A 13,140-nucleotide genomic window follows, 5' to 3' on the forward strand; every position below is an offset into this window, starting at 1 on the left:
AAATGTAGCAACAGGTCATACTGTGATTAAATTAAGAAATGTAAAATATAGCAGATATGCAAATTTTCCATCAAATTTTCATCATTGGTTCAAAACTGTATCGTATGCCCTTAACATAATGACAATTTTTGTTCATGACAGGTACGACGATATATAAGAAATCCTTGGGCTCATTGTGATTTTACTGAATGGGATGCTGTTAAGTATTCCAATTCATTCCAACTGATGAAGAAGGACCTTAAACTGAGTCTCAGTGAGGAAACGCAAATCGTCGGGGAAATAGAAAAATGGGAAATGAATGGTAATGTTTAAATACGTATTTTTGGTAATTTTTTTTTTAATTTGCTGAACATGTATATATATAGACAGAATACAATTATTTTACTAGAATATTATCAAATACTTATGTTGGCCTCTCATAATTGACCGAGTTTCAGGATCTTCTTACCACAAGGTAAGTAACCTGTCGAAAAAATATCCATTTCAGAGTCAAAACTCCGGTTTCTTGTAAGAATTGTTTTACATTTGACATTTCGAGGCTTTTAATTGCTAACTTTGACAATTGTTGAATGCCGTATAATGACATATAATTGTTAATTTCTCTGTCATTTTGGTATATTGTGAAGAGTTGTCTCATTGGCAATCTTACCACATTTTTATCATATACGGCCACAAAAATAAAAATAAATGGTCGTATATTGGTATCACATTGTCGTTGTCGTCGTCAGCATTGTCCGAAAACAGATGGTTTCCGGATTAATATATTTAGTATAAGTAGATAGAAATCAATAAAATTTTAACACAAGGTTTATAACCACTAAAGAAAGGTTGGGAATAATTTTGAGGGTTATGGTCATAACTGTTTAGGAATTAGGGGCCAAAAAGAAACCCAAATAAGCATTTGTGTAGATTCCAGACAATGACTTGTGTTAAAGTGTATGAATTTCTCTAAAATTATACCACAAGTTTTCATATTATAAAGGGGTGGTTAGGATTGACTTCGGTGAATTACGGCTTTAACCATTTAGGAATTGGTGGCAAAAGACGGGACCAACCTTAAAGGACAATATAGACATTTGAAAAGCAGTTTAAGGGAGGTACTCCAAATCAATTTAAAAAAAACAATGCTTGATTACCTCGCTTACCCTGCTTGTAAATTATGTATTAAGAAATGATAATTGTCTTGGATGCTTAGCTGTCAAATTATTTTTAACTGAACTTTACTAATAATTAATATTAATTTTAACCATGACTATGTGCGTTATTTTATATTTTAAAACTTTTATGATGTATTTAAATGGGTAATTATTGTTGCAAACTTCATTAGAAATTGTGATACTGACCATATCTTGAGGGAAAGAAATGTTTTTTGGGAAAAAGGGAAAAGGGATGTGAAAAAAATCAAGAAGGGGGACAATTTTTCTCATTTCAGATTTCAGAAATTGTAAGAACATTTCTTCAAATTTTTGTTTGGGGGGTTAATATTCAACAGCATAATGTATTGCACAAAAGCCAAAAAATTTGAATATAAATTCAAATTATATAACCAATTTGAAGTTCTTTGGCTACAGTTATTCTGAGTCAGAAAGTTATTATGTGTCAAAAATTTAATTACCATGTAAATACAGACCTGTATCAAGTGTGAATATTGAGTCCATTTTGGACCCAACCCTTCATGGTTGGACATCTGCTGTCGTATCAAGGTGCGCTCAGCGAAGTAATTTATGTTAGCTTAATCTTCTGAAAACACAATTTGTTTTTATTACTGTTCAAGTAATTACCAATTTATACTAAAATTCACCTTTTTTGTTTGTTTAGGTCAACGTTTTCTTAGTGGAACAACTTATGGTCTTCAATTAGTTAACGAGTTTCGTCAACAAACACGTGCGCTTGCTGAATATTTACAACTGGTAACAACAGAAACAGATAGTAGTTTTATATGGATGCAGAATGAACTGAAAAAAGTTGAAATCCTCCTCCTCCATAACCTAGACCTGTTAAAGAAAGATATAGAAAAACGATTCTTTAAAATAGATAAAGTAAGTAAGACTGCAGATATATTCGGAAGGTATCCATCATATCCATTTTGATCAATTTGACTTTATTTTAGATTTGTAAGTGCCTATTTCGAAAACTTCACGTTTCAAATCTTTCTCGGAAGACTAATTAGGAAATATATATGCATCAAAGCTAATTTTGTCCCCTTAAAATTGAACACATCAGCGGCAATAGTTTAAATTCTGCAGAAGACATGTTTTCCAAAACGAAATAAAAAACGCACGAATCAGTGTTGCTTTGGAAATTGGTTTTTGCCCTTTTGAAATTGCTCAACCACTAATGTCTTATGGTATACTAATCATATCACATATATTTGTATAATCTGTTAAAGTATTTCATTACATCAAGACAAATGCGTATAATAGACTTATGATTTATAATCCTTTTTACTTCAATTTCGCTAAGTCATGTACCTTGCTACGACTATTATCTTTGTTCAATAACAACTATGGCACAGACGATATAATTACTTGGAAACAGAGAAACAGGTTCGATTCAGCCAGGTCTCCTTCTTAATGATTCGTCTTGAATTTTTTCATAGCCAGAAAAAAATTAAATCATAAAAATACTGATATCAGAGGACAGTTCAAAACGGAAAATCCCTAATCAAATGTAAAAATCAAATTATAAAACACATCGAACAAATGGACAACAACTGTCATATTCCTGACTTGGTACAGGCATTTTCAAATGTAGAAACTGGTTCTAATCGGTATAAAAACATATACCACCATGCTATTACGAGTTCGTGTGACAATTTTTGAATTTTCGAACAATTTCGACATTTTGAATTTTAAAACATTCTTCTAATTATATTTACGTAATATTTTTTTATCATCAAATCAATTTGTTATACATAACAACTTTGGTCTATGGTTCTTTTAAATGTTCCGTAAGAGGTAGAGGTCAAGTATCGGATTTGAACTATTTGTGGCATTTATAACATACATTTATCAGTAAAAGCACAAAATATTACTTTGAACATTTGCAGGTGCTTGTGGATCACAATACACAATTAGGTAAGTAATATAACTAATAAAAAGAAAGATGTTGGGCATGATTGCAAATATTACATCTTTAATGTATCCATCAGATGTACAATGAAAAGCAGATGAGAGCAATTATAGGCAACTGTTCTTCCGTCAAAATTAAGAAGACCCCATTCTGTATAGTCAGCTTAAAAAACGCTTCATTCAATATATGAAACAACTCAACATACCATTTTGATCCTTACCGGGACAGTTCATCAATTATATGCGCCTTCATGCATCATTTACTAGATAGAAGGAATCGGATGTATATTTGCATTATCAAAGTTTCAATCGTCTTCGTAATTGTCTTTATACAGGATAAACTAGAAATAGTGTTTGTTCTGTACACACTTAATCACTTGCACTAAAAATAATGACAGCAGTGCTGATTTTTTATTATACGACTCGAGTTTAGTTTACCGTATGATTCGTGCAATATAGCATCAGATATTCACCCGGTCGCTCAACATAGAATGAGAGTGACAATGCCCCTAAACGAACGAATGTTGTTAACTAAAACCAAAGTTTTTGAAGAAAATGCAAAGATCTCGAAAGAGGTTTGTTGAGAATAATAAAGGTAAAACTCATAACAATACAATTTACTCTTATCGTCGTTTGTTCACATGTCCGTACAATGCTCGTGTTCTTATGCCACAGTAATAGTCGTTCATTCAATGAACTCAGCTTGTTAAATTTCAAAAAAAGATAGAATAAGTATATTTATTGCTGAAAAGTATCATTCAGGAACAATGTCACACATTGATACATAAAAGCTATCGATACTACACTTAACTCGTACTGCTGGTAATTTAAGCACATTTCGAAATAAGAACATTTGTGATCTTTAGTTTAAAATGATAGTATTCTAATAGAGTATTATTGATATATACCCTTTATTACTTTCAGAGATACTTAGAGAAAATATTAGCCAGTGCGCATGCCATGGTGAGCTTTGATTAACGTAATCATGAAGTAATATTCTTGAAATTTCATCAATATATACAAATCCAATCTTAGTCATTCCATGATATTACATGCATATGACATACTGCTTCCCATTTCTCAGCAGTAACATACCCTCTGCCCCTTCGTATGGTGTTTACATATCTCAATTGATACGTTATTCTCGTGCTTGTTCACACTATACGGACTTCATACACAGGAGTGTGCTCCTTACGCAGAAACTGCTCCAACAAAGTTATGAAGAGGACAGATTAAAATTGACACTCCGTAAATTTTACAGACACCATCACGAATTTGTTGATCCATACGATGTGTCTTTGACCAAACTAGCTAAGTACATGTTTACTACATGTTAGATTGTGGTTTGTAATTACGTCGTCTAATCTTTTAATTACAAAACGTGACTTGTTCCAGATTGTGATTGTTTTGCTGAGTGTGAATTTGCATTGATATAAGACGTGTTACAGTACTTTTCTATCCCAAATTCATAAATTTAGTTTCGATGTTATATTTGTAATTCTAATCGGATTTTGTCAAATATCTTGATGTCTTTTCGGTTATATTCATATGTTATGGTAAAGGAAATTAATCACCGCCTTCATTTATTAGACTTGATTTGGTTCAACGTACGATGTATTACTGTATTTGCAGTTTGAATCTGTATTACCCGGACATAGTTAATTGTCTAATTGCTACCTCAGTTTGATATTAATAAGTATTGCAATTTTCATTGTTATCAAATGTAATATCAGTATTTAGTGACGTAATTTTGTTGTCCTTTTTTACAATTTCAAATGTGCCGTCACTTTGCGTTTAGACCTTGACTAATTCGGGTGTCTATTTTTTGTGTTGGATTGTGTTGGATTTTGTCGGGTTAGGTAATGTATTCGGTTGTTTTCTGTAATTAGTTTATACTTCAGTTTTATAATGTATATCTTTTATATAGTCATTTTATAAAATTAACTGTTTGCAAAAGTATAAATTATTCGAAATAATAGGGATGTTCTGGTAACTAAAAGAAAACCCTGGCCATTTTTGACACAAATTTTTTGAACTTTTGGTCCTCGATGCTGTTCAACTTTGTACTTGTTTTGGCTTTCAAACTTTTGTATATGGGCGTCACTAGTTAGTCTTGTGTGGACAAAACACACTTCTGGCGTATTAAATTTTAAACATGTTGCCTTTTATTGGCTATTATTCGTGTGTTTCTTTGTCAATTATGTTCTCGTATTTATTTGTATTGTAGTCCTGTAATGTTGTGTTGTTATTTTAATGTTATATTTAACATGGCCATAAAAGAATGAGGTTTGGCATGCCACAAAACCAGGTCCACCCACCATTTTTTTATTTAAAAAAAATGTCCTGTACCAAGTCAGGAATATGGTCATTGTTATATTATTGTTCGTTTCTGTGTGTGTTACATTTTAACGTTGTGTTTCTTTTGTGTTGTTTGTTTCCTCTTATATCTGAGTGTGAATTCAAATTATTATAAGACTTGTCCCGGTACTTTCTATCCCAAATTCATGTATTTAGTTTTGATGTTGTATTTGTTATTCTCATCGGATTTTGTCTAATGCTTAATTCGTTTCTGTTTGTGTTACATTTTAATGTTGTGTCGTCATTCTCCTCATATATTTAATGCGTGTCCCTCGGTTTTGGTTTGTGACCCGGATTTGTTTTTTATTCTATCGATTTATGAGTTTGGAACATCGGTATAGTACTGTTGCCTTTATTTACCAGAATCCCTTCTTTACCCAAACTCAAAAGAGATATTAAATCGAGAATTTATTACAGAAGTTAAGGATTGATGTGATATGTGATATTACAATTTTTAAACCACAAGCAGCAAAAAAAAAAACCCCAAAACAAACCCAAAAAAACAAAAAAAACAAAAGTAGTATTAGAACTTATATCATGATTACTGTGTAACCGCCAATGCTTCACTTACTGATAATACAATCAGAATCTGACAACAAAATATATTTATTATAACTTTATTATTCGACATTCCTTAATTCAACTAGCTACAACAAAGTACCAAATATAAAACAAAATGTTTTATTAGGAGATGGACGCGTGGCTTTTACCAAATAGTCGAATAGATTTATCTGAACAACAATAGAGTGCCATCAAAAGATTTGATTTGCTCTGATATCAATGTTCTGTTACATCCAAAATGAAACATTTTCATTCTATTTTCCTACATGTATGTGATTTTGTAAATTTTCATTTACACTTTTGAATGTGATTTTCAATCAATTCATTGAAATGCAAAAATGATTAACGCTGAAGTGCTTATTTGAAATTTACCTATTCCATACCAAACCAGATGCATGTAAATGATTTACATTGTAAATAAATCAAATATATCGTACAACGCAACAAGACAATTAAGTGACAATTTAAATACTTATATTTTTTCACTTCTGTTTTTTGTTTTTCAGATTTTCACTTTGTTGAGATGGAACATTGGAAAAAGCAAGAAGAAATATTCGTTGAAACGCCTGCTGTTATAAAGATTTTACAGTGCCTTGAATCAGAACATACTGTATTAATAGTGGGTGAACCTGGCATCGGTAAGAGCATGTTGATGCATCATGTCGCTTTACAAATACATTCAACAACAAGTTATTGTATAGTACCATGTTCAGGAATTCAGGATATATTTGACCATTATTATATGGACAAAATGCAGATGTTTGTTATGGACGATATTTGCGGACGATTTACAACTAGTTTGTCCGACATTGAATGCTTGATGAAAAATGAAGACACATTAAAACGGATGCTGAGAAAGGGGAAAACGAAAATAGCAGCAACATGCCGTTTAGATATCTATTTTGAGGAAACTTTTCGTAAATCATGTACTGTTTTCCAACCAAATATCTTCAACTTATCTGAAGAATACTCAAAAGGGGACAAATTAAAGATTTGTATGAAGTATTTATCAAACACTAGTCGTGAGTTGTTGAAAGATCAAAATGTACAGTTTACACCTTTAATGTGTTATCTATACTCCAAAAATGAAGAATTCAATTTAACAGATTTTTTACACTGTCCATATGATACATACCAAATGGAATGGGAAAAATTAACAGCAATCCATCCACACAAATACTGCTCGCTATTCTTATGTGTAATTTTCAATGGCATTATTAAGGATTCATTTTTTGACATCTTCAATGAAAGTAATAACAACAAAAAAGATGTCTTGGAAAACATTTATGAAATTTGCGAAGTCAATCGAGGAACATCTAGAATCAAAATGAAATCAACTTTCGACAGCATGATTGGAACTTATTTCGTGAAAACCAAAACTGAATACAAAGTAATACATGACCAAATGTTTGACTTTTTATGTTTTTATTTTGGTTCGAAGGATACGCTGGTCAGATGTATGTTGCGTTATTCAGACATCCGAGTTTTCAATGAAAGAACACAATTAGAATCAATAAATGAAAAATATGATAAATTTACTATATTGATACCAAAGAGATATGAACAGGAATATTTTCAAAGAATAACAAATGATTTACAACTTGGACGAATAAATCAATGCTTTTGCAATTCACAGATGAAACATGAAAAACATAGAGCCAAATTTCTTAAAGTATTACAGAGAATAAACGACAACTTTATTTTTGAACAAATGTTTTCGAAAAAATGTTTGCAATATACTTTCAAGCATAACAAAAATGTTGATGTTGATTCAAATATAAAATACAAAGAAAATTCTTCAGATGATGATGACGATTGTGATATGTCCGAACCTTTAATAACATCATGCTCTCGGGGATATCACGATATAGTTCATTTCTTTTTCACCAAATATGTTAATCTAAAGAACTATTATTCATTTTACACACCTCTGACAGCTGCCTGTCGGGGAGGAAATGAGAAGACAGTTCTTTCACTTTTAGAGAAAGGATGTGATATAAACAAGGCTGATGATGCCACCCAGACACCACTGACAGCTGCTTGTAGTGGAGGACATGCTAAGATAGTACAGCTACTAATAGAAAAAGGATGTGATCTAAGCCATGATGGAAATACAATTCTGGCTGCCTGTGGAAAAATGTTTGTCACAAAATTACAGTTTCTCATAAGAAGACAATGTGATGTAAACGATATGGAGGGTGTTGGAAACACTCCTTTGACAGCCGCTTGTCGCAGAGGAAATGAGAAGATAGTCCAGTTACTTATTGACAATGGATGTGATGTAACCCAGGCTGATGCTACGAAACGCACACCTTTGACAACTGCTTGTAAATGGAATAATGCGGCAGTAGTACAGTTACTTATTGACAAAGGATGTGATGTTAACCAGGCTGATGACAAGAAAGAGACAGCTATAACAGCGTCTTGTCGGAAAGGAAATGAGAATATAGTCCAGTTACTTATTGACAAAGGATGTGATGTTACCCAGGCTGATGGAAAGGGACAGACACCTATGACAGCTGCTTGTTTGAATGGAAATGAGAAGATTGTACAGTTACTTATTGACAAAGGATGTGATGTTACCCAGGCTGATGGTACGGAAGAGACCCCTTTGACAGCTGCTTGTTGGAGTGGAAATGAAAAGATAGTCAAGTTACTTATTGACAAAGGATGTGATGTTACCCAGGCTGATGGTGAGGGACAAACACCTATGACAGCTGCTTGTTGGAGTGGAAATGAGAAGATTGTACAGTTACTTATTGACAAAGGATGTGATGTTACCTATTCTGATGGTACGAATCATACACTTATGACAGCTGCTTGTTATATAGGAAATGAGAAGATAGTCCAGTTACTTATTGACAAAGGATGTGATGTTACCCAGGCTGATGGTACGGAAGAGACCCCTTTGACAGCTGCTTGTAGGAGTGGAAATGAAAAGATAGTCAAGTTACTTATTGACAAAGGATGTGATGTTACCCAGGCTGATGGTAATGGACAGACACCTATGACAGCTGCTTGTTTGAGAAATAATGAGAAGATTGTACAGTTATTTATTAACAAAGGATGTGATGTTACCCATTCTGATGGTACGAATCATACACCTATGACAGCTGCTTGTTATGTAGGAAATGAGAAGATAGTCCAGTTACTTATTGACAATGGATGTGATGTAACCCAGGCTGATGGTACGGAAGAGACCCCTTTGACAGCTGCTTGTAGGAGTGGAAATGAAAAGATAGTCAAGTTACTTATTGACAAAGGATGTGATGTTACCCAGGCTGATGGTAATGGACAAACACCTATGACAGCTGGTTGTTTGGGAGATAATGAGAAGATTATACAGTTATTTATTAACAAAGGATGTGATGTTACCCATTCTGATGGTACGAATCATACACCTATGACAGCTGCTTGTTATGTAGGAAATGAGAAGATAGTCAAGTTACTTATTGACAATGGATGTGATGTAACCCAGGCTGACGGTACGGAAGAGACACCTTTGACAGCTGCTTGTTGGAGTGGAAATGAAAAGATAGTCAAGTTACTTATTGACAAAGGATGTGATGTTACCCAGGCTGATGGTAATGGACAGACACCTATGACAGCTGGTTGTTTGAGAGATAATGAGAAGATTATACAGTTATTTATTAACAAAGGATGTGATGTTACCCATTCTAATGGTACGAATCATACACCTATGACAGCTGCTTGTTATGTAGGAAATGAGAAGATAGTCAAGTTACTTATTGACAATGGATGTGATGTAACCCAGGCTGACGGTACGGAAGAGACACCTTTGACAGCTGCTTGTTGGAGTGGAAATGAAAAGATAGTCAAGTTACTTATTGACAAAGGATGTGATGTTACCCACGCTGATGGAAAGGGACAGACACCTATGACAGCTGCTTGTTTGAGTGGAAATGAGAAGATTGTACAGTTACTTATTGACAAAGGATGTTATGTTATCCTGGCTGATGGTAAGGGACAAACACCTATGACAGCTGCTTGTCGGAGAGGAAATGAGAAGATTGTTCAGTTACTTATTGACAAAGGATGTGATGTTACCCAGGCTGATGGTACGAAAGATACACCTATGACAGCTGCTTGTTGGGTAGGAAATGAGAAGATAGTACAGTTACTTATTGACAAAGGATGTGATGTTACCAAGGCTGATGGTACGAAAGATACACCTTTGACAGCTGCTTGTCCGGGAGGAAATGAGAAGATAGTCCAGTTACTTATTGACAAAGGATGTGATGTTAACCAGGCAGATGACAAGAAAGAAACAGCTATAACAGCTGCTTGTTGGAGAGAAAATGAGAATATAGTCCTGTTACTTATTGACAAAGGATTTGATGTTAACCAGGCAGATTGCAAGAACGAGACAGCAATGACAGCCGCTTGTCGGAGAGGAAATGAGAATTTAGTCCAGTTACTTATTGACAAAGGATGTGATCTTACCCAGGCTGATGGTAAGGGACAGACACCTATGACAGCTGGTTGTTTTAGAGAAAATGAGAAGATTATACAGTTATTGATTGACAAAGGATGTGATGTTACCCATTCCGATGGTACAACGCATACACCTATGACAGTTGCTTGTTGGGTAGGAAATGAGAAGATAGTACAGTTACTTATTGACAAAGGATGTGATGTTACCCAGGCTGATGGTAGGGGACAGACACCTATGACAGCTGGTTGTTTTAGAGGAAATGAGAAGATTGTACAGTTACTTATTGACAAGGGATGTAATGTTTACCAGGCTGATGGTTCAGGAAACACACCTATGACAGTTGCTCGTTTGATGGGAAATGAGAATATAGCACAGTTACTTATTGACAAAGGATGTGATGTTACCAAGGCTGATGGTGCGAATCAGACAACTTTGACAACTGCTTGTGAATGGAATAATGAGGACGTAGTACAGTTACTTATTGACAAAGGATGTGATGTTAACCAGGCTGATGGCAAGAAAGAGACACCTTTGACAGCTACTTTTTTGAGTGGAAATGAAAAGATAGTCAAGTTACTTATTGACAAAGGATGTGATGTTACCCAGGCTGATGGTACGAATCAGACAACTTTGACAGTTGCTTGTCGGAGAGGAAATGAGAATATAGCACAGTTACTTACTGACAAAGGATGTGATGTTACCAAGGCTGATGGTACGAAAGATGCACCTATGACAGCTACTTGTCGAGGAGGAAATGAGAAGATAGTCCAGTTACTTATTGACAAAAGATGTGATGTTAACCAGGCTGATGGTTCAGGAAACACATATATGACAGTTGCTTGTTTGATTTAAAGAAATATGAATCTTAAGTCACTCAAATTAATTTCTGGTAATGAAATTATACCTTTGACAGCTGATTGTCGGGGAAATGATAAAATCGTCCAGATACTTATTGACAAAGGATATGATGTTACCTAGGCTAATGGTATTACGGAGACACATTTGACAGCTGTTTGTGGTGGAGGAATTATAAAATATTCCAGTTGCTTACAGACAAAGGATGTGATGTTACCCAGGCTAGTGGTAAAGAGGAGACACATTTGACAGCTGCTTGTGGAGAAAATGATAAGATAGTACAGTTACTTAAAAAAAAAGATGTGATCATGTTGAACGTGTTGCTGGTATGGCAAAGACACTCCTGGCAGCTGCTTATCAGTGAAAAAAATGAAAAGAAATTACAATTTCGTAAGGACAAAAAACGTGATGTTAACCAGCTGGTTGGTGAGAGGGGTGAAGCGTCTCTAGAAATAAGAACATAACACAGATATACAAATACAGATGCTTTTATCATGAACACTTAATCGTTACAAACTATAAACGGTATTTTAAGACGGATAATATATTCATTTTCAAATAATGTGGATCTGCTACCAACAGTAGTTTAATTTGTTAAAAGCGTTCCTTAATCTTAAAGAGAAAATTGTAAACACATGAGCCTTATTGTAACATTATAACAATATAGTATTGCACTGTACAAACTGTATCAATAAAAGCTCAACTATGAATGCATAATTTTCTGTCCATTGTCTTGTATAGGTTCATGTAAATAAACCCATCTTAGATACTAGGATTGAAATTTTGTATTTAAAATATATCCAAAAGGGGCATTCGCACGGCATTTGTTCAACAATGAGAGACAACACTGTAGCTAAAAAAAAAAATCATCCAATGGAAATGATAACAAAAACATCACATACATGTATTATTTAAAGTCTTTTAATTCATTATTGTGTTGTATTGTTACACCACTGTCCAATGGGGGGAGGACTGGGATCCTGCTTACATGTTTAAACCCGGTACATTCTGTATGTATATGCCTGTCCCAAGTCAGGGCCTGTATTTCGGTGGTTGCCGTTTGTTGCTGTGTTATATATTTGTTTTTTGTACATACATTAGTCCGTAAGTTTGATCGTTTGAGTTGTTTTATATTTGTAATTTGTAGCTGACTATGTGGTATGTTTTTGCTCATTGTTGAAGGCCGTGTGGTAGCCTATAATTGTTTATTTCTGTGTCATTGGATTTCTTGTAAAGAGTTATCTAATCGGCACTCATTTCATATCTTTTTTTATATTAAGCCACACGAACCCTACAAAACTGATAGTTTTTTACTTGCGCCCCGGAAGTATCTACAATTATTGATCAACATGTGTTATACAACGTGTTCCTCAAACAAGTGTTAGTCGATGATAAATGGCTTTAAGTAATGTCGCAATCTAAAACAAACGGAATTTAGAGTGCCTCAAGTGGAACAAATTTGCAGTCATGTGTGCTACATCTATTCAAAATGGCTAAATAACCGTGATGATGGATGTCGATCCAGCTTTCAGCTCAACTCATTGAGATGAGTTTTCAACAGACTCTGAGTCGAGATACCCAAAAAAGGCAGCACTAACTGTTTAAGTATTTTCCTTTATTTCAACTTCGTTTAAAGGCCATCAGGTTTACAGGTTTTCAGTAAGGAAGCAGGAAAATCACCACACTGGCATATTGCCCCACACCAAATCACCCCACTTTTTCACCAAATCGCACCAATTCTAAATAAATCGCCCCACTTTTACAAACAAAATCGCCCCAAACTGGTTTACCAACTCGACCCACTTTTTAAAATATCGCCACACTTCATGAAAAAAGGTA

At 34.2% G+C, this 13,140-nt stretch overlaps 1 protein-coding gene across 2 annotated transcripts; it reads left to right on the top strand.

Moving 5' to 3' along the window:
* Window positions 1–237: 237 nt before the first annotated feature.
* Window positions 238–12,011, top strand: LOC143057592 (uncharacterized). Of its 2 annotated transcripts, XM_076230912.1 has the most exons (5): window positions 238–301; window positions 1,819–2,039; window positions 3,050–3,077; window positions 3,996–4,034; window positions 6,497–12,011. In XM_076230912.1, exons 1-5 carry the CDS (start codon window positions 295–297, stop codon window positions 11,296–11,298), a joined length of 5,097 nt encoding a protein of 1,698 aa, XP_076087027.1. In that variant the 5' UTR covers window positions 238–294; the 3' UTR covers window positions 11,299–12,011. The 2 variants fall into 2 exon arrangements, with proteins under 2 accessions (XP_076087027.1, XP_076087028.1); XM_076230913.1 differs by lacking the exon at window positions 3,996–4,034.
* The last annotated feature ends 1,129 nt before the right edge of the window (window positions 12,012–13,140 follow it).

Source organism: Mytilus galloprovincialis, chromosome 13 (genome assembly GCF_965363235.1).
Source record: "Mytilus galloprovincialis chromosome 13, xbMytGall1.hap1.1, whole genome shotgun sequence".
NCBI classification, from domain to species: Eukaryota; Metazoa; Mollusca; class Bivalvia; order Mytilida; family Mytilidae; genus Mytilus; species Mytilus galloprovincialis.